General features: G+C 34.7%; 2 protein-coding genes across 2 annotated transcripts; both read right to left on the reverse strand.

The window, feature by feature from the left end:
- Positions 1-913: 913 nt before the first annotated feature.
- LOC135693871 (uncharacterized) lies at positions 914-11642 on the reverse strand. Its single transcript, XM_089114920.1, has 17 exons — positions 11274-11642; positions 10599-10848; positions 10072-10186; positions 9479-9702; positions 9219-9271; positions 8988-9069; positions 8283-8468; positions 7989-8134; positions 7514-7625; positions 7294-7377; positions 7004-7184; positions 6789-6878; positions 6453-6518; positions 6106-6178; positions 5918-5989; positions 5346-5533; positions 914-5106 (listed from the first exon to the last, which is right to left on the reverse strand). The coding sequence occupies exons 1-17, from the start codon at positions 11513-11515 to the stop codon at positions 4439-4441; spliced, it is 2832 nt and encodes a 943-aa protein (XP_088971046.1). The 5' UTR covers positions 11516-11642; the 3' UTR covers positions 914-4438.
- Positions 11643-12776: 1134 nt separating this feature from the next.
- Positions 12777-20155, reverse strand: LOC148957618 (2-acylglycerol O-acyltransferase 2-A-like). The gene is made up of 4 exons (XM_089115095.1): positions 19534-20155; positions 15922-16141; positions 15228-15427; positions 12777-14292 (listed from the first exon to the last, which is right to left on the reverse strand). The coding sequence occupies exons 1-4, from the start codon at positions 19961-19963 to the stop codon at positions 14135-14137; spliced, it is 1008 nt and encodes a 335-aa protein (XP_088971221.1). The 5' UTR covers positions 19964-20155; the 3' UTR covers positions 12777-14134.
- Positions 20156-21898: the final 1743 nt, after the last annotated feature.

The raw sequence follows: 21898 nt of genomic DNA on the forward strand, positions 1-21898 counted from the left end.
GTAGAGGTGTGAGGCAAGGGTGCCTTCTTAGTCCTGTCCTATTCGCTTTATATTTGAACGATTTAAACCGCCACATTAGAGCATCTTCACAGGGGGTAATGGTGGATGATATACCTGTCCACTCACTTTTATATGCCGACGATCTTGTCTTAATAGCCAAAGATAGAAAAGACCTTCAGTCTCAATTGAATGCATTAGACAAATTTTCAAAATCTCTAAAAATGGACGTGAACATGGACAAAACTAGAGTCATGATAATTCAAAAACAGAAATCCCGTGCTAAATCTACAAAAAATAAAACTTGGAAGATTGGCGATAAAGAAGTTAACGAATGTGTCTCATATAAATATTTAGGTGTAATGTTAAAATCGAACGGGTCTTTCTCAGAACACATCGTTAGAATGAAAGAGAAAGCTCATAAGGCCTATTTTTCCCTTATAGCTAAAAGCAAAGAATGGGGCGGTTTTCAGCCACGTCTTTTTCTCTATCTATTCGATCATACGATTGTTCCTATTCTAAATTATGCATCAGAAATATGGGGTTTTGAAGAATGGTCTAAGCTAGAAACTCTTCATCTAAAAGCCTGTAAATATGCTTTGGGTGTTCGACCTAGTACCACTACCGATGCCGTTTACGCTGAACTGGGAAGAATAAGTCTTCAAACCCATAGACATATACGTATTCTAAGTTTCTTCGCTCGATTATCATCTCTAGATTCAAAACGTTACGCTAGCAAAGCTTTTGCAATGCTTATAAAGGATGCAGACTATGGCCACTCTAACTGGGTATCTCATGCCTGCGACCTTAGGGTACGCTATGGAATACAGGAATCGGATAATCGTTCAGTTATTAAAACTAAGGTTATAAGTTATTTCGAGTCAGAAGTACTGGGAAGATTGAATGAACACATAACTGAGAACAAAAAACTAAATTTATACGCCTCATTTAAAACAATTTACAAATTTGAGTCTTATCTTGATTACATACAAGATTTCACTGTTAGATGCATATTAGCAAAACTAAGAATCAGCGCTCACAATCTTCAAATTGAAACAGGGCGATTTAGTAAAAACAAAACTCCAAGAGATGAAAGGTTTTGTCCGTACTGTAAGACTTTAGATATTTTCAAAGTTGAGGATGAAGTACATTTCCTCTTAACTTGCCCCCTTTTTAACGAGGAACGGCAAATTTTTTTACAAAAAATCCACAAAACATTTCCAAATACCTCCGCGTTGAACGAATTCAATATGTACATTTGGTTAATGAGCCAAGAAGATTATATTACAACAAAGGTTTTAGGAAATTTCTGCAAAAAGTCCTTTGAAAAAAGATCAAAATTTTTAAGCGACCCCACAAGCATTTTAGATTAACAGCTAATAATTTTGTAGCTTAGTAGCTTTTGCTGAAAATTTAGCTTTGTATTCGCCGTAGTTGTTTTGTTATTAATGCGTAGTTAAAAAGGTAATTGTAAAATTGTAATTCGCTGTAGTACTGTAAGCAGTTAAGGGCCATCTCGGCCTAGATACTTGAATTGCAAAAAAAAAAAAAAAAAAAAAAATAAGTAGAAAGAAACTATAATGAAGATGATCTATAAAACACAGCTTTATCGTAGGTTTTTGGCAATAACCAACATTAAAACTTAGCAAAAACATTTTTCAAGGATAGTATAGTTGGACCCATTCCTGTCATCGTGCGAAAGGGTACACAGCAAGGTAACGATCATCAGCAATAAATGCTGAGCCTTAATGTAAGACGAAAGGCTGGAAAACCTTGGCCAACAGGCGCTCCACTCATCAAATTCTCCAACTATTTCCCGACTATCGGCCCAAATATGCATGGAAACTTTGAATTGAACACAAATCATGAAAACAATCATGTATTAGCATATTATCACCAATTCTTTGCTGTTTTAATAAATTATCACATCCTACCGATTTTTTACCATACCCCTAAAGGCCAACAGGCGCTCCACTCATCAAATTCTCCAACTATTTCCCGACTATCGGCCCAAATATGCATGGAAACTTTGAATTGAACACAAATCATGAAAACAATCATGTATTAGCATATTATCACCAATTCTTTGCTGTTTTAATAAATTATCACATCCTACCGATTTTTTACCATACCCCTAAAGGCCAACAAGCTCTCCACTCATCAAATTCTCCAACTATTTCCCGACTATCGGCCCAAATATGCATGGAAACTTTGAATTGAACACAAATCATGAAAACAATCATGTATTAGCATATTATCACCAATTCTTTGCTGTTTTAATAAATTATCACATCCTACCGATTTTTTACCATACCCCTAAAGGCCAACAAGCTCTCCACTCATCAAATTCTCCAACTATTTCCCGACTATCGGCCCAAATATGCATGGAAACTTTGAATTGAACACAAATCATGAAAACAATCATGTATTAGCATATTATCACCAATTCTTTGCTGTTTTAATAAATTATCACATCCTACCGATTTTTTACCATACCCCTAAAGGCCAACAAGCTCTCCACTCATCAAATTCTCCAACTATTTCTCGACTATCGATCCAAATATGCATGGAAACTTTGAATTGAACACAAATCATGAAAACAATCATGTATTAGCATATTATCACCAATTCTTTGCTGTTTTAATAAATTATCACATCCTACCGATTTTTTACCATACCCCTAAAGGCCAACAGGCGCTCCACTCATCAAATTCTCCAACTATTTCCCGACTATCGGCCCAAATATGCATGGAAACTTTGAATTGAACACAAATCATGAAAACAATCATGTATTAGCATATTATCACCAATTCTTTGCTGTTTTAATAAATTATCACATCCTACCGATTTTTTACCATACCCCTAAAGGCCAACAAGCTCTCCACTCATCAAATTCTCCAACTATTTCTCGACTATCGATCCAAATATGCATGGAAACTTTGAATTGAACACAAATCATGAAAACAATCATGTATTAGCATATTATCACCAATTCTTTGCTGTTTTAATAAATTATCACATCCTACCGATTTTTTACCATACCCCTAAAGGCCAACAAGCTCTCCACTCATCAAATTCTCCAACTATTTCCCGACTATCGGCCCAAATATGCATGGAAACTTTGAATTGAACACAAATCATGAAAACAATCATGTATTAGCATATTATCACCAATTCTTTGCTGTTTTAAAAAAATTATCACATCCTACCGATTTTTTACCATACCCCTAAAGGCCAACAAGCTCTCCACTCATCAAATTCTCCAACTATTTCTCGACTATCGATCCAAATATGCATGGAAACTTTGAATTGAACACAAATCATGAAAACAATCATGTATTAGCATATTATCACCAATTCTTTGCTGTTTTAATAAATTATCACATCCTACCGATTTTTTACCATACCCCTAAAGGCCAACAGGCGCCCCACTCATCAAATTCTCCAACTATTTCCCGACTATCGGCCCAAATATGCATGGAAACTTTGAATTGAACACAAATCATGAAAACAATCATGTATTAGCATATTATCACCAATTCTTTGCTGTTTTAATAAATTATCACATCCTACCGATTTTTTACCATACCCCTAAAGGCCAACAAGCTCTCCACTCATCAAATTCTCCAACTATTTCCCGACTATCGGCCCAAATATGCATGGAAACTTTGAATTGAACACAAATCATGAAAACAATCATGTATTAGCATATTATCACCAATTCTTTGCTGTTTTAATAAATTATCACATCCTACCGATTTTTTACCATACCCCTAAAGGCCAACAGGCGCCCCACTCATCAAATTCTCCAACTATTTCCCGACTATCGGCCCAAATATGCATGGAAACTTTGAATTGAACACAAATCATGAAAACAATCATGTATTAGCATATTATCACCAATTCTTTGCTGTTTTAATAAATTATCACATCCTACCGATTTTTTACCATACCCCTAAAGGCCAACAAGCTCTCCACTCATCAAATTCTCCAACTATTTCCCGACTATCGGCCCAAATATGCATGGAAACTTTGAATTGAACACAAATCATGAAAACAATCATGTATTAGCATATTATCACCAATTCTTTGCTGTTTTAATAAATTATCACATCCTACCGATTTTTTACCATACCCCTAAAGGCCAACAAGCTCTCCACTCATCAAATTCTCCAACTATTTCTCGACTATCGATCCAAATATGCATGGAAACTTTGAATTGAAGGAGACTGTTGCTCCACTTATTCTCAACTTAATTGGGTATCCAATTATATAATGATATTTCACTTGCAATTATTCAAAATACATACAAAAAGAAGGAATGGAATGATTGATATAAGCAGATTTGATATTTTGCAAAACAACGATATATCGTACAATTTATAACGTAAATTTCAATTAACATTTGTACCCAGAAAATACAAGAATTAGAAAAGAGTCTCTAAACGCTATCTTCAGATAAATATGTCCCAGGATCATATTCTGTTCTCTCTTCAAATGCAAAGTCATCGAATTGATTGGGTTCCTCTTCCACTTCATCTTCCACATCTGAATCGTAAAACCTGGAAGGGTTACTCTTTTGAATAGATGTTGTGGCGTCGGTACTCAAAAGCGAGTTCACTAGTTCTTCGCTCAACCCCCCTTCATCCACGAACATCTTTCCATTATACGATATCAAGCTTTCAAAATCTGACAATTTGCCTTTTAAGAGACTTAAAGCTCCCCTGGTGTATTTGCTTCTTGAAAGTCCTGATTGTCTATGTATTGCCGAGGCAATTTTCATTTTTTCTCCAATTAGATGCTGCATTATGCAGGCCATGTCCTGCTTGCACAACTCGATTTCTTCTCTAGCTCTGTGACGCATAACATCGAGTTCTACAGCCTTCCGTTTGACTTCTGATGGAATGGCTTCACTGTCAAAGCTTGGAAGGTCTCGGTATAAGGCACTTTGGATATCCAAAGCATCTTTGCAATCAATCTTACGTGTTGTGTCTGGCACAAGGTTCATCTTCACTGCAGGTCTAGAGTTATATATGCGTATGGTTTGCTTGATATTGCTAACTTTAATGTTTATACTTTTTGAAAGCATTTTTGCAATTTTTTGACCAGCTACAATACGAAAAGGAAAAGATATTAATAAAAAAACATTCAAAATTTTTAAAGGGGATTCAAAGTACAGAAATAACAGTTCATTGTGGCAATGCCGGTTTCATCAGGTCATACAGATTCTTCTGGCAAAACAATTTTCACCGTAGCCAAGGCAGCTGCTATTTCCTGCTTTGGCTTGAAACGTTCCATTTTTATCAGGGGATGATGTATTATCACATAACTATTCGAAGTAAACGTACTTGCATATTTCTTCTTCAACGACAGGAGGAACCATCGATCGAAGGACATGACCCGCAGCTTTTCTATTGCCTCTTGCCGTTCTTCACTTTCAATTACACAAACATGATTTTTGATGTTTTGCTGGTCAATTGTCCATCGACGGCGAACATTGTTACTTTCTTCCAACCTTTTCAACTGTGCTTCTACTCTGAAATCCCGAACAAATAACAGATAATGTCAGTTAACATATAAGCGTTATTGAGCAAAAAGAGATAAAACACTTTATGATAAGAGATATCCGCTGAGACAAACGCCAAAATGATGCCATGCTTCTAATTTTCACCCCAGTCAACAGGGCTTCCTCAGAGCTACTGCTGTTAAAGCAAGGGTGATCATAAGCTGTCAAATTAAAAGGACTTTCTTGCAGTCAATTTTATTTACTAACGCAAATAATGATTTATCAGGTGGTTAAATAATGCCCTATGGTAAATTGAAATATAATTTAAGCAAAGTTGTTAAAAAAATTAAGTATCCTATGTAATAGGGTATTTCATTTTACCCTCAATACAACAACAAAATATAATTCACTGACCTTTTCATCTTATTTAGAAGTGGGTTAACTGACATGTTTTCCTCGGAATCACAGGAGTGGCTTAAGTTTTCACTAGAAAAAGCCATAGGAAATTTAGAAACTTGATGAACCCTGTCAGCTGAAAGATAAACTTTTAAGAATGAAAGATAAAACATAGATGGAATATTTGAAAATAAATCGAACATTACCTCAACTGTTTTTTCAGCAAAAGAAGACGGACGTAGTTTAATTGCCAGCCTTGCTCAGTAGACTCACTAGTTTCTGGACAAATAACAAAACATCAACTTGAAATTTAATATAAAACTTGTGCAAAAATATTACGCATTTTAAAAACCCGTTCAAGTTAGTAACAATGATCAATGACTACTAACACTATTGAGAGATACTTATGCCTTATTCACATTCATGATATTCATATTCATGACACAAAAATTTAACAGTAATCAAAGGATGACATTATAGTCAGTTGGAATAACTTTCCTTTATTTGAGAAAACATTTTATTCCTTCAGTTGAATCCAAAGTAAGTTGCAAACCTTTCATCCGATTCTTGGATAAGTTTGTGAGTTGTTTTTTCCACTCAATGACTTGATCTTTTTCAACTATTATGAAAAGCAGCAAAATGGGTTGTTGAAAATTTAGGAGAAAAAATCAGCAGAATCAAGTTAATAAAAACGACAGTTATACCAGTGTTAATAATTTGCTGCTTATTCAAAAAATATTTATCACTGAAGCAGTTGCTTTTTGATAACGAAAATATCTCAGCAGTTCATAACAAACCTAAATGCGAGAATCACTTTCAGTTTTGATATTAAAAGAACAATTATCAATTAGCATTGAGATAAACAGGGATTCATATATCCTGATCATACCTGGCAGGTCTTCTAAAAGATTCGATAACTCTGCAGAGGAAGTTTTGTAAGCATCATTGGCTCTTTTTAAGCGACTGGCAGCTAACAGACCTGGAAAGTACATTAAATGCTGCAAAGTTATACTTTTAGATAGTTTTATATAAAAATATATAAGGTTTCATCATATGGATAGACTAGGATGTCAAACAAATAAACAAAGAATGAATGTTAGCTACCTGCTTTCATCCTTGTTTTATGGGAGTAATATAAAAGGGCGTCAGTAAGTGCATCTTGGCGATGAGAAGCAGTCATTTCTCTTGTAATATTGCTGAAACGTCGCAAATATGACCAAAGCCGTTCGCATTGTTCACCATTAGATAGACCAGCACCATCTTGATACATAATTGAATATTTCATCTAATAGAGACAATTAAAAACAAAGTTTTGTATCTGGTAACATATGAATTCAAAATCTCAATTAACAAAAAAGAATCTTCAAGTGAAAATATTAAAAACTTTGTTTTACCTGACAGGATGTGGAATGGGCAAATGCATGAAAGGCTGGCACCATGCAAGTGACTTTTCCCAATAATTTTTGGTTGTCAGCCAGCTAAATAAAAATAAAATCTGTTTAATTTTGATCATCAGAATAACCTAGCTTAATGTACATACATTTGAAAATTTGAAGATTTGCAAAACATTTATAATTTGCTCTTTTTGTCACAACTGAAGAAAAAAAAACATACCTCAATATGACGGTCAAGTTTACAGCCAATATCATAAATGACATTCCTTTTTGTTCTTATGTTCCTCCCATCCTCCAACAGCTGTTCTAGTAGATACGTTATGTACCCAAACCTGTTATCATTACACAATATTAGTAGTACCAATAATTACATCACATTTTTAAGCAGGCCTTGATGAATAAAACATTTCTGTTTGAATACTGTGAAAATAGTCTCTGTGAAACAATGTTTTGATAAATTGGAATCAAAATTGATAAACTTTGGATTTGATAATTATCTACAAATGAACTATATTTTTTAATTCATGGAAATAATTTATTGTTTTCAAAGCCACATTTTATCTACCAATGAAATTTGTTTATCAGATTATTATGTCATTTTGTATTTTCTTTATGTACATTTGAACTACATTAAAGCCAATCAATATCCTATCAACTTTAAGTTGAGATAACAATAAGCTGAAGCAGAATCTTACCTTTCTCCATGCTTTATGTCCAAGAAACGTAAAGGGAATTCATGCCTACAAACACAACCAAAGACAGCCTTCTCATCAAACAATTTGCTCTTTCCTTTTGAATGAATTGCATCAACTTCTGTACCAGCTTGGAACTGGCTACATTCCTGTAGAAAACGTGGATTTTCAGTTTTATAGTATAAAAGAAAAGATAGCAATAAGAATATGCTTTAGTGGACATGTGAAAGCATTCCTGATCCAAAATAAAATACATAAGAGACTCACTCAAGCAAGATTTAGGGTTGTGAAGCTCACCTTCAGATTTTCTGACCCTTTTTCTTTTTGCGAGGTCTTGCATTTTGCAAGGTAATTATCGACAAACTCCTGTTCCTCGAAATATAACGGTCCATGGAGAGAAGGGAATGGAAATTTCCCAGCAGATTTTTTCCGAAATAATCCAAAGCATGCATCAAAGTTCCAAAAGGTAGGAGCTATTCCATCCTACAAAACAAAACAAGAAATTATCACCCTAATATTGACCAAAAACATGACAAGAAATTTCATTGGAATCAATATACTTTCTAAGATGCAAATTGATGTAGAGTTGAATAAAGAAAAGTGACATTTAGCTTTTGATGTATAGATGGCTATAAATATACTGACAATCAGTAAAAGAACAACTTTGGTGAACATTTTGCTGGAAGCTTCTTCAGACTCACATTATTTTCAAGAAATATTAAGAACATACATGCATATATTGTTAAACTAGGTTTCATCTTTTCGCTTATAAAATAGGGTTGCTTTTGTTCCTGTATCTTGTGAGTCATTATTTTACGTTCCAAATGTAAGTGAAAGTTATTCTGAAGAATCATATCATGAAATGTTAACCAAGTTGTTGTTTACTGATTATCTATTTAAAGTCTAAACAAACATTAGAGTCACAAGTTTTTGAGATCACTTTATTTCATGGATTTTCCTTTAAGAAGCATATAACTGGCTGTAGTTTAAAAGATTATAAACCTTAGGACATGCAGGACACTCTGTTCCATTGTTTACATCTGGGCAAAGTGTTCGCAGGAATCTGATTTTGTACATGAAATGTCTAGAGATAAAATGAGAAATAGCAAAAGTAGATGGAAAATTTTATGTAAAATAAATAGCAATATGAATACTTTAAGTAAATGTGGGAGGGCCTTCTTTACCAAAGGGTCACTGATGGTAACTACTAGGGAATAAGAAATCAGTACCTACCTGTATTGCTCAAAAGTATCATTGGATGTGAGATTGTTGTATAGGTCACTAACCTATGAAAAAAATGTTTGAATTAAAAACATTGTTATGGATGACATTTCAAACTTCAATTTAACTGAAGTAACATAGATATTTACCAAAAAGTTGAAGATATGTAACAAAATGTAAAAAAATATCAATATGCAAAAGTTGATTATGCCCAAGTTAACTAACATTTATGGACATGTGTCTGAAGCTGTGATATAAAAAAGTCTACTTACAAGACATGATTTTCCAGAAGAGATATTTCGCCATCTCAAGGCACTGCAAAAGCTATTCAATGATACTTGAGCTTCTAAGAAAAAGGCTTCAAGAATATCCATTAGCTCCAAAGTTACTGCTACTGATGGGCATGTAGGAGAAACTGGCCAAAATCCATGTTTAATAAGCACAAATGCATCTGGCACACAGCTACAAAAAGTCACTTTACAATATTTTTCATAGCCTGCAAGATAAAAGAAATTTAGGGGTATAAATAATGATACAAATACTAAAAAACTATATATAAAAGAATTAAATCAATGCACATAGAATGAGAAGCTTACACATACATCATATAAACATACAGATTTCATACTACATTTTATACTTCAATTTATTTGGCTTTGTATTCTGAAGTTGTATGACACATTATGATTATCACCTAGTGTCATTGTTAACATACAATAGCTAGTAACTGTAATCTACTATAAAAATAATTCTTGAAAAAATATACAATAAGAAATAAATTCAACAATATTTGGTTGTCAGTTTCTCTGGAAACACTAAAACCACAAAAGAGAACTTTTTACAATTATATTAAACAAGAACACACCAGCATTTGTAATAATACACAATTGTCTGGTTGATTTGAAACAATTCATCATATGCACAATCCCTTGTGGCAAACAAAGCTCTGGAGTATATTCTAGCTCTGTGAATGTTCCTTCCTTAAAAAGAGATTTACAAATAACTTGATTGTCATAATAAAAAGAGAGTTTCACTTTGTCATTCATAAAATACCATAAACATGATATTAAACAGACTGACTGAGAATTAATTTACAATTTTAAACATGCTAGCTTCTTTCAAAATGTGTTAAAGGTTTTAAAAAATGATGATATAGAAGGTCATTAAAAGAATAATATGATAAATCTTATAACAATCTACCAATAGGTTTAAAAGTCACTAAAGCAAAGCTGTTGCCACTTTCACCATCACATCCTGACACAAAAAAACTACAAATAAGTACTCTCTTACATTTTAAAGAGAACATCAAAGCTAAAGTTTCTTTCCTGCATTTTTTGTGAAATTTTGTAGAATAACAAAGAGCAAACAAGGTCAAAGGGAGCAAATAAATACCTTCCATTCTTCCAACATATGCAAACAATTTCTTTTGTTGTGGAAATACAGAGCACAATTTAGACAAAAGAATTGCTGATGACCACAATCCTTGCAACGAACTTTGGCTTCTTCTTCACCACAAATGACACATGACTGTTCTTCGGGGATGCAGCAATTTTCAATAAAGCAATGCATCAAGGAATCTTGTATTTCATCCCACTTTTCCAGCTTCTTTTCTTTTTTCTTAAAGTATGCTGACTTTTTATTTCTAAAATTCCAAATACGTTCTGTTAGCATAAGAAATATTAAATCCAAGTGTAGAGTTTTATATATTTTTCCTAGCATAGAGTTTTTGATCTTTGTTCTAATGTTTTATATCCATAAGAGTGTCAGACGAAAAGCTTTGGTATACTCAAATGTTTGGTTTTTTCAAAGCCATTTTTAAGTTTTGTACCACCAAATGATTGTTTAAATATTAAATCTTTGCACGATATACTGTCAACCTACTTGGAAAAAGTTGGAAATTAAATTCGGCAAAGTTGGAAATTAACAGGCCGGTAGCCATTATGAATCTAGACCCAAGACGAATTCCTTGACTTCTGCTCGATTTTAGACCCCTTATTCAAAGAATAAGTAACATCGAATTGATCTTTATTTAAACAACACATTTGCCTACGTTGAATACATCCATACCTTGCTTCGTCATCAGGTGCATCGACAGTCGAACTTGGGCCTAACAACAGATCATGGCACACTATTTCAGGAATACTGTCTGAAACATTTTCGGGAGGCCTCTCTCGATGACCAGCTAATGGTAATTGACGTAATCTTTCTGGTGATCTTCTTGGGATTTTTTTAATGCTTCGACAGTTAAACGAGAAGACTTCAATGTCGTCGTCGATTTCTTTCACTCTTCTTCGCCGACGACCCGCCATTAACGCGGTTACCCTAGTTGCCGTCGGTCCAAAACAAAACTGCGGAGTGGTCGATCAATGCGACGATTAATCATACAATTCGCGCGCTTTTAAAGTGGGCGCTTGGGAGTTCTCAGAGTTCATAGACTCGCCTTGATACAAACGGGATTAATCAAATGATTAACCTCGTTATGATCGATTGATCAGAGACGGAACGGGATTAACCTCGTTATGATCGATTGATCAGAGACGGAACGGGTTCTAGTCTGTCCCGCTTTCACTCCAAAAATTGAAAAAATAGAGGCTTGTTTGTGTTGTCGCAAATCGTCGGAATTTTATTCTGAGTGAATTCTTTGAAGGTGTACCTTGTAATTTTGCTCCAAAACGTCATATATACATACTCTGCATTTTAATTTATTTTTATCACTTATAAATCATCTTATAAATCACACTTTTAAATCACAGCGGCACACTTATAAATCATCTGTTTCATCTAAGGCTCTTTTTGCAACCGGTTCTAAATCAGTGACGGTGTCTGGGCGATCTATTCTTTCCCGCTTTCACTCCAAAAATTGAAAAAATAGAGGCTTGTTTGTGTTGTCGCGAATCGCCAGAATTTTCTTCTGGGTGAATTCTTTGAAGGTGTACCTTGTAATTTTGCTCCAAAATTTCAGACATACATACTCTGCATTTCACTTTATTTTTCTTACTTGCACTAACGCGATAGTTCCCAGGCGCCATGCCCGACGACATTAGCTTTAGAGAGCCTGCTTTTGCCAGCTTATTCTACACGATTGAGTTTTTCAAGTCATTACAGTTTGCTCAGAGAAAAACGATTGAACAGTTAGTTGAAAGTGATCTGATTCATCAAGAGGAAATAGGGAGAAAAAGATAAACAGCTAACTTGATTTTGGCAATTGAGTGTCAAGCTGGCGCCATAGGAGCAATAATAAAGAAAAATAAAAATCGATGCAGAAAAGTGTCTGCAGAAATTCAGAGCACGAGCTTCTGTCCCTGCGAGGGCCGTTCACGCACTTGCGCAGACGCATAACTAGCTATGAGAGTCTTTTCATGTCATAAAACTTGCAAACCAACTAAAGGTTTCAGAAACTTATGTAAGATAGCATTGTTGCGAATTTCCTGAATATAACTGCTAAGTATGCAGAATGGTTGTACTCTTACGTGACAAAGTATTATGACGATCTCCTCATAGCAAAATCTTGCTAACCCTAGGCTCAAAGAACATCATAGAAAATCAGTGAAGCATAACGAGGTTGTTGGCTGAGATTTTTTATTGCAATTTGAACTAATTGTAAAAATAAAAATGAATTCAACATATTATAGAAATATAAACTTTTTTAGACAGGTACAACTTGTTTTATTGTATATTTTGTCAGATAACCTTCAGGATTTTAGACAGGTGCAGTTTGCATTGAAACTGACTGAATTAACTTAAGCAGTATATTCAACGTTGATCTTTCTGTGCAATATCACATTTGTATACTACAAAAAGCGTACAAAATAAATTTTTCATTTCAGTTCCACCAAATTGGTTAAGAAAATTCATGTGTCTACTTATTTTGCCTCGTATCTTGTGTTTTAAAAAATTATTTGGTTTCAACAGCTTGGCAGTGATTTCAGAAGAGACATGTAAGATACGTTTTACAAATTCCATATAAAATTTCAAAATGCTCAACATACGTATCGACATCTCATTTCAAATGCAAATTAATTATAAAATATACGCTTAGTTACAAAATACATTGAATAATTTGATATTTAATTCTATGAATTACATTCAGTACTTATATTATTATATTCTATTGAAAAATTTCGAAGGTACTTTGCCAGTTTTACGCTAAATCTAAAGTATAGGAGTAAAGAAGTTTTGAGACAGAGGGACAGGGCAAGCACAGCGGGATAGATTTTCCAACATTTTTATAGATTGTTCAGGGCTTCCGTATTAGACATATTTTGTAAGGATCTAACGTAATAATTGTTAACCATTTTACTTGAAAATTATTTCTTTCGTTGGACGACGACGTAACTGTCCCAGGGAAATCAGCTTGATAACCAGCCCATTTTCACATATATAATGGGCTGGTTATCAGGCTATAGAAAAATGCTGTTGTGACAAAACAAACCTTCCCCAAGTAATTGCTGCTGCAACGATACAACAGTAAAAAGTCATATTTTTCTAGGGCCTATTGTAGTGTTTCCCAGAATACCTTTGACGAAACAAGGTTAAAATCATGCTAACACAACGTAGTAAATATTGCGAGAGTTAATCCGTATATTAGCCACATTAGTAAACGTATCCAAGTTTACCGACTGGTCCTGGAATAATCTCCAGTCCAGTCAAATGACAGAAAACTTGCTAATATTTGATTATAAAAAACACACTAAACTTGATACCAAGTGCCCTTCTTGACAATGACAACGATACCAAGTTGTATAATTTCTATCTAAAATTGGTTATATAATTTGTGTATTCAATCACGTCAGTTCGTGCATAAAAAAACTAAATGCCTTATTCCATTCACGCAAACCATTGTAGAGTATTCAAATCTTCACTCAGAAATACGTCTGTTTTAGTAAAGTAACAATAACAACATGTCGTAATCAGACACGTCAGACATGTCAATGAATCATTAACTTAGAATTAGGGTGATCTGCAGCATATTTTGGTGTGTATTTATCGAACAAGATTTGTAATCTTTGAATATATTTCTGGTGGATTCTATCTATATCCTCCATCGTCGGATTTGTTCTCTTATAAACAGGAATAGGGGCACCAACTGCAAAATAAGAATATGATTGAATCAGTTCGAAAATAGACATGCATATGTGCATTTTCTCACGTGATAAGAACATGAAAAGCATAACGATGCTTCTACTTCAACGTGTTTTCTCAGATTTAGACTGCAAATCTTGCAGTACTGAGGCTAATCCAACTTTGATCTGAGAAAATCGCAGTATAGCTTTTAATGTGATGATTGTTAACAAAGCCATGATTTGAGATGATTACTTACTGTGAAGAAAGTAAAAAATCACCGTTTTAGGGATAACTCGATACTTAAAGATGGCATCTTCGAAACAGACAGTAGCAAAATGTCATTTTTCAGACAATAGGAATGGCTCAACAAATGTGATTTTGTAGCTGCTTGATAAATATCCCTTCTTGATCTGATATTTCCTGATAATTAATATTTTTTATTTACACCATTTAAACATCATACGTGTTATCTGAAAATGTTTTCAAATAGGATAACACATAAATCACCCTCCACTCTAATGCATAGACATTGTAAGCCATGTATGTTGAACTACTTTTTAATAATCACTTTTCAATTCTAAAAAATCGAAAGTTGATTAATTGCAGTATTTTAGGAGACATAAAAAAGTTCATTGCTTCTTTTCAAGAATCTAATCTGTAAAATATTTCTTGCTTTACTGAGAACGAAATCAAGGGACGCAAAATTAAGAGAATACACCATTCTAGAGGGACCTCGGAGCGTTGTAGCGAGAGGGTGGGGGTTTTGAATGCAAATACTTTTTAATTGAGTATTTAATGTGAATAGATGATGGTCTGATTTTAAAATCGTTAAGTTTTTATTAGTCTGGGCTGGTAACAGTCTGCCACTGTCATGGCGTCAGTTTACGGACTAACAATCATTAAATCAGCTGGTATTTTTACAGATGATATTTTGGTATCTGATGAAGTGGTACTCACCAACTGTAGTTACTGGATGTCTGTACGGTAAAAATCCAAAATTATACTGAAATATTCCTCGGCCATGGAAAAGCACTGGTGCAAAGGATACAATCTTCATAAACTTTGTTTGAAACCGCCGAAGCCACGAGCCTTGAGGATTATCAACTTGGCAGTAAAGGTCGTTTTCACCAAATGAAAAAACGGGTACCAGGGCAGTGCTAAATTGGAAGATAGGAATGCTATCAGGGGCTATAAGACAGTGCTGATGAATAAAATTATTTTTTTTCAATATAAATTATAAACAGCACGATAAGATAAAGAAGTGAAGGGTTCATATATTGAGTAAATCCTGCTGCTTCTTTAAAACAAACGCTCCAGATGACAGAAAAAATGGAAGAGACAGGATTTAGTGCTTTAAAGCGAGATTAATAAGAAGGATTTTTCCAGATCTAGTGTAAAGATTGTACCTAAACAAATAAAATGACAAATATTTTATTGTTATCATTTAAGAACCAAAATTTTTGATCTTATTATTAAAAAAGAAAAAGTAAAAAACGGCGCCATTTGGCTCCATTTTGTCTGGCTAAATACTTAACAAACAGCAATTAGAACGAAACAAATGCACATCAAAATAAGTGTTTCCCAAATAAAAATGACAGGCTGCAGGTGAATGATTGAGATTTTTATGAAGAAGCAGTTATCTGATGCTTACCCTGTAAGTAAAGCCATCTTTACAAAGCCTTTTCGATCTTTAAGAGTTAACGTGGCCTCTCCAGGATGTGCATCTAGAGATTCTGCAGCTCCACCTACAACTATTATCACAGCATTTCCACCTTCTTTCCCAGTACACAAATGTGTTATGCTCTCTTTAGAAACATCACAAATACCATGTGCAAGTAAAATGTCTCTGAAGAACGGAAACTTGAATAACACTGAAAAGAGAAAGAATGTTTTCTTGTAAATAAAGAAAATTCAAAACGACTCCAATCGAAAGGCAGGGCACTACAAGATAAGCTTTGCCGTGCAAGGCTTTATTACTGTATTAGGTAATTGTGTAGCGTCTTACATGCTACGAATGCAGCGGAAGCACAATACCAAATTTTTCATCCCTGTCTTATGTTTGTGCATGTTACGAATGAGAAGTAAAAACTAAACAAAGGTCTAGTCATTTGTCATCCTTTTCTGCAATTCTTTAAATGCAAAACCAATTATTCTTTCAGGCCAGCCTTCTCGACTGCCTACTTATGCCAATGACAAGAAAAAGAAACTTGTGCTGCTCTCCAAAACATTATTCCAAAAGAAATGAAAAAAGTCTGGAGTTAATTCATCTCTACCTATTGCTCCCAACGAGTAGTCGTATCTGAAAGTTCATTGACAAATTAGTTTCATAAAATTCAAAACTGGTAGTTCGCTCTTTCTATCTTTATGACTGGTAAAATAAAAAATTATTAGAAAGTGTATTCGGTCTTGTACAAGGCTTCCCAATTTATTCAGAATTTCCGGAACTTTAAAAACTGCTTCATCTTTCTTGAAGGCTGCTCAAGGGGGAACAGGGCTTATAGAAGAGAATAGTTTTCAACAGTTATTTTTATAATTTTTGATCTGTTCTTTTCGTTTTGTCAATCTCCAGCCAAAGGTGTTGGCTGTTAGCTCATGTATATGCAGGATATTACGAATTAGAGTACAAGCATTTTCTGACTGATATGATCTAGTATGCCACATCAAAAATGTTAATAACTAGCAATGGTTAATATATTCTTTAAAGAGTGTATTATAACGTACTAATGGATTTCAAATCTAGAAAAAAATCACTTCTCACCCTATAACCACATACCCATATCCGGCAAGTCTTACGTTTTTTACGTAATTTTGGTGATTTTCAAGTCCTACGATGTAAGCTGAAAATCTTTCTCCGTTTACGAAGTCTTTATAGACATAATTGTTTTGAGCAATATGAAATATTTCAAACACAAAATATTCAAATTTGTGAGAGCGTGCTGGCTAACATATGAGTTGATGCTGTATATCCTAGAAAACCGGACGGGGGATTGTTATCAACGTGTGTCCTGATTAAATTTAATGGAAAAAGTAAAAGCAGAGAAACCTAACCTACTATAGGAAAATCGCTAAAAACAAAGTTACATTGATATTGATTATGAACTATTTACAAGGATGATAAAAACATTACATATATACTAAAAACTGTTAAAAAAACGATTAAAAAACGATACAAATCTTTCATTAGAGCGATAGATGGTCTTTGCAGCAGACATGTCAAGGTAATCCCTGAGTTTTGTCAACAACCTTAGTCTGCCTGATGCACGTTTAAAACATTTCTCAAAATGAGAAATAAGGCTTAATGAGCTGCCTATGTGGATGCCAAGATATTTGTAATGGGTGGTATTTGATATGTTGGAGCTTCTAAACATAAAGTTGAATGTCTCACTTTGTTTAGCTATCCTCTGTGATGTTCCAAAAAGGAGGGATTTGGTTTTTCCTCTATTCAGATTTATATTAGAGCATTTTCGCCTAACCAGTTTGCTATGGCATCCATATATTTGGAGAGTTTTGACTTAATTATCTTGATATCTTTATCGGCTACATAGATCACTGTGTCATCAGCATACTTAATGATTTTTGCACTACTTATTACATCTGTGATATCATTAAGAAATAAGATGAATAAAAGGGGACCCAAAATTGATCGTTGTGGCACCCCTGTAATTACATCATGTGCATTGGATTGATAGCTGTCATAATTCACAACCACTGACCGGTGGAAAAGATAATCTGTAATCCAATAAAGCTCTTTTTTCGTGAAATCTGTATTGGGGTGTGTTCCTCTGGGTTGGCTTTGAAGTCCAACTTGCAGTAGTGAAATCTGTGTTGGGTTGGCTTTGAAGGAAAAAATGTGGAGGTTGTAGTAGGTCAGGAGTCAGAAGGGCTAGAGGCCAGGAGGTTTGAACTGACCCCCCTACTTCATCTTGAAGAGACTCAAGCATAACCCTTTCCATAGAAGGTCTCTTTGCTCTTTGTTCGTTGACAGAACAGTTTAAATGATGGTAGCAAATGGTGGTAGGAGATTAGAACATGACCAAAAATTGAACAAAAAATAAAAAAAAAATATTCGGAGAATGATAATCTTAATAAAGCAACAAATTAATAATGCATTGGTTTGTCTGACTAACTGTCAAACAGCTGTCCTATTAGGAGGAAATGTGGAAAATCAACATAAGGTGCTGACAAGCAAGACAGGGAAGCATGGGAAACTCTTCAAGAAAAATGGTGCTAATGAAATCCTACGCCCTACAGGGGTTTGCCCAAGTCAAACTATGAAAAAGAGGCAACATGCATGTGAACAAGAAACCAGAGCAAAATTTGGCTAGTTTGACATCCCACAGGTGCTGAAAATTTACAAAAGTGACATGTAAAGGCTATGATCAAATACTCTCGCACATAACTGTGTTGGTTTGTACATGTCTGTATGATGCCTCTGTACATTATTTTTAATATGGTCATTTCTATATGTGCATAAAAATTTTTTTTGCCCCCCCCCCCTCAATGTCCAAATCTCAGATACCCTCTTGCTATGTGATTAAAATAGAGATAATGGCAGGGTCAACATATAATAGAAACTTTGTTTGCAAACATCACTTTCAGATGTTGTCAGATCTACAGGTTGTAAAAAAATAACCGGATAAAAACCTTTAGAATGAGGAGAAGAGCAAAAACTTTAGAATAGGGGGAAACAATTTCCTTGTGAGGATTTTCTTTGTGAGGGGCTGCATCTAAGAGAAGTTTTTTAATTTCTCCCAGGAAACTGATTGTTATCTTTAAGTTGCTTAAATCTCTGTTTCAGCTGCTTGATCTTTGCACTGATCCAATTGTAACAATGAAAATATCCATCTTTTATCACTAATCTAAAGTTTGCCCTTTTCAAGAACAACAATAATGCTTGCTAAATTTCAATGTAAATTTCCTATCATTAAAAAGCTTCTTCCTCCTCACAAGTCAACCTTCAGTCTGCCTCATCTGTGATTTATACAACACAAATTATTTCAACACACAAAAAAACAATTGATGGAAGCCTCAGCCTATCCAAAAAATGTTGTATGTCTCAGACAGGCAGGCTCAGAATATTTGCCGTAACTAACAAATGGTGTATAATTAATATGTTTTGGGAATATTTATCCAGCAAGACCTACCAAAAGTGTCACACTTTTCATTCCAGATTTGGGGGCAGTGGCACCTTTGTGGATAAGTATGCATGTATTTTTTTATCGTTTATCACTAAGCATGATGTTTCAAAGAAATTATCACTCACATTTTAATGTTAGAAGGTAAGGAGTGATTCCAGGAAAAACTTCAGAGAATTTATTTCCTTCAGTCCCAAAATTTACAAAGGCACCAGCTCCAATAACACCATGTGGATGATATCCCAAAATATAGTTCCTTCTTGGATCGAGATCAGCAGTCTTCACGAGAGTGACAGGGAAGTAATCTCTTAGGTAACGCCATATTGACAGCTTTCTGAACCATTGCAATCGTCTACCTCCTTGGGACGAAACCCGTCGGTCATAAATCATCCAAACAGCATATAAGACAGCAATCAGCCAAAACCTTGACAAGAAAATAGCTAGAAACAGTAGGCATCCGATGGTATGCCCCAAAAAAATAAAAAGGGCACCACAACAAACTGCAGCTGTTTGTAAGCGTCTGGGCAACGGTATGGTGAGCGGACAAAACCGGAGCATTTTGCCAATTAACTTAATGAGATTGAATCTCTGCTTGATCCTTATACAATGCTTAAACTTTGCTGATACAGCTGAAGTTCCTCAAGGAAGTCTTGGGGCGCATTTTACCAACATATGTTATATTTCCAGGGTTAGGCCAGTCAACTGACCCTTGACCCACAATGATGCCTTAAATATTGACAACAACAACAACAGCATCATATTCAACTGGAAGGTGCAGCGTCCCTGGAGTGAGCCTGGTAAGCGTTCAGCAACCCCTGAAAAGAATTTACCTCGAAAAAATGTGTTTCAAATTTTTCGTATGATTAACATTGATAGAGGGAAACTACAGGGAAAAGGGCATTACTTGTAAAACAGACCATTTTGCATTGAAGAATGTTAAACATTTAGAAATAAAGCTATGCAATAGACGGTACATCCAGGGGCAAAGCCAAAGAAATTTCAGATGGGTAAAGAAGTGCATTTTGCCGACAAAAAAGGGCATGTCTCACTCTTTGAGGATGTGGTCAAATATGAATACTCTTTTATGCTGTTTTTATGCCTTTCTTCAATGCCATACTTTGCAAACTCAGCTATCACAGAAATGTGTTAACGTATTATCGTTACACATGTTGCAAAAAGAGCTACAGGGTGAGTACAAAAATTGCTTCTTTTGGCCGGCAAAATTCCTTAAAGTGCCGACAGACAAAGTGTGGGGGGGGGGTACCGAATCTCCGAATGCCCCTTGGTACATCTTCAAACAAGCTGATGATAGGTTGCTGGAAATTGGAGGATTTTTTGACCGGGGGTGTGGGTGTGGCATCCCTCTGCTGAAAATAATGTGAGACAATTTCAGGTAAAAATAATGCAAGCTTTGTTAATGTTATAAAAGATTGTAAGCTAGATGATCTGCTAATAAAAATGCGCTTTATAATTCGTTTTAAATTGGACAAAGACAGCAAAAACAGATAAGAGAGAAACTCAAGAACCTGTTATCACAGCATATTCTTATTTTCTATAATCCTTTTAACTGTTGTTGCTGGAGAACGGAGGTGTTTTGCACATCTATGACATGTACAAGACACACCAGCTCAGCTAGTCTCGATGTTAGTGGATTTATAGGTAAATGACCAGTATAATTCTTCAGACCTTGGTTTCCACTCATGTGAAGATTTTTTATCATAAAGTTATATGGCAAAGGGTACAGAAAGGTTTCGAAATTTGCAGGGGGCTTGGATTTCCACCATTATATAGAACAAGAGGTTCGCAAAAATACCTTTTGAGATTTAGTGTATCTTTAAAAATTTGAAGTGGAGCTCAAGGCCCTTAGCCTCTGCAATCTCGGCCCTTGATACATTATATGTGAAATTGTTATTTGTTATATATATATAAATGCGATTTTGTGCTTTTTATGGCATGGGTTCATTGTGAACTTTTATTAAAGGTTTGAGAAGAAATTGTCCAGGTATTTCAATAAGGGCTAGTAAGTAAAATATAAGAATTTGACTGTGTTTTTTTAATTTCCACATATTAAATCTTTTGAGGGTTTTGCACCTCTTTTTTCTTTTGAAGTGGCGTTTTGATTGGCTTTTAGACTTCTTTTCATTTTTACATTTCGAAGTCGATAGAGTTAACAAAGTAGAGAATATGTGAGGTCAAGAATTTTTTTATTCTATGATTTGAGCATACGCGATTTGAGAGCTTTACAACTTCGCTTAATTCCTTGTCAATTTATATTTTTTTATTTCTCCTCAAAATAAGGTTGTTCTCTTTTCCTTAAAGCAAAAATCTGGTCTCTCATTGTTATTGCCATCTTTCTTAGAGCTTAATTTTGCATCATTCGACTTCTGCCATTCCCTTAGTGAACAAAGTCATAGCTTAAAGATATTTCATGTATCGGCAATCTGGCTTTGGTTTGTGAATATACGGCTTCAGGTTTGACTTAATTATAGATGT

Source organism: Rhopilema esculentum, chromosome 21, assembly GCF_057945365.1.
Source record: "Rhopilema esculentum isolate cy_ngs chromosome 21, ASM5794536v1, whole genome shotgun sequence".
Lineage (NCBI taxonomy): Eukaryota > Metazoa > Cnidaria > Scyphozoa > Rhizostomeae > Rhizostomatidae > Rhopilema > Rhopilema esculentum.

What these genes read in the sequence shown, in the direction of transcription:
- LOC148957618 (XM_089115095.1), bottom strand. Translation starts at nt 19,963, where the DNA reads ATGCTCCGGTTTTGTCCGCTCACCATACCGTTGCCCAGACGCTTACAA. An exon ending in TTACCTTCTAACATTAAAAT is followed by an intron (nt 16,142 to 19,533) that starts GTGAGTGATAAT and finishes TTCTCTTTTCAG; the next exon opens with TGTTATTCAAGTTTCCGTTC. An exon ending in AAGATGGCTTTACTTACAGG is followed by an intron (nt 15,428 to 15,921) that starts GTAAGCATCAGA and finishes CTTCCAATTTAG; the next exon opens with CACTGCCCTGGTACCCGTTT.
- LOC135693871 (XM_089114920.1), bottom strand. Translation starts at nt 11,515, where the DNA reads ATGGCGGGTCGTCGGCGAAGAAGAGTGAAAGAAATCGACGACGACATT. An exon ending in GACATAAAGCATGGAGAAAG is followed by an intron (nt 7,626 to 7,988) that starts GTAAGATTCTGC and finishes TAATGATAACAG; the next exon opens with GTTTGGGTACATAACGTATC. An exon ending in GTTGAAGAAGAAATATGCAA is followed by an intron (nt 5,107 to 5,345) that starts GTACGTTTACTT and finishes TTCGTATTGTAG; the next exon opens with CTGGTCAAAAAATTGCAAAA.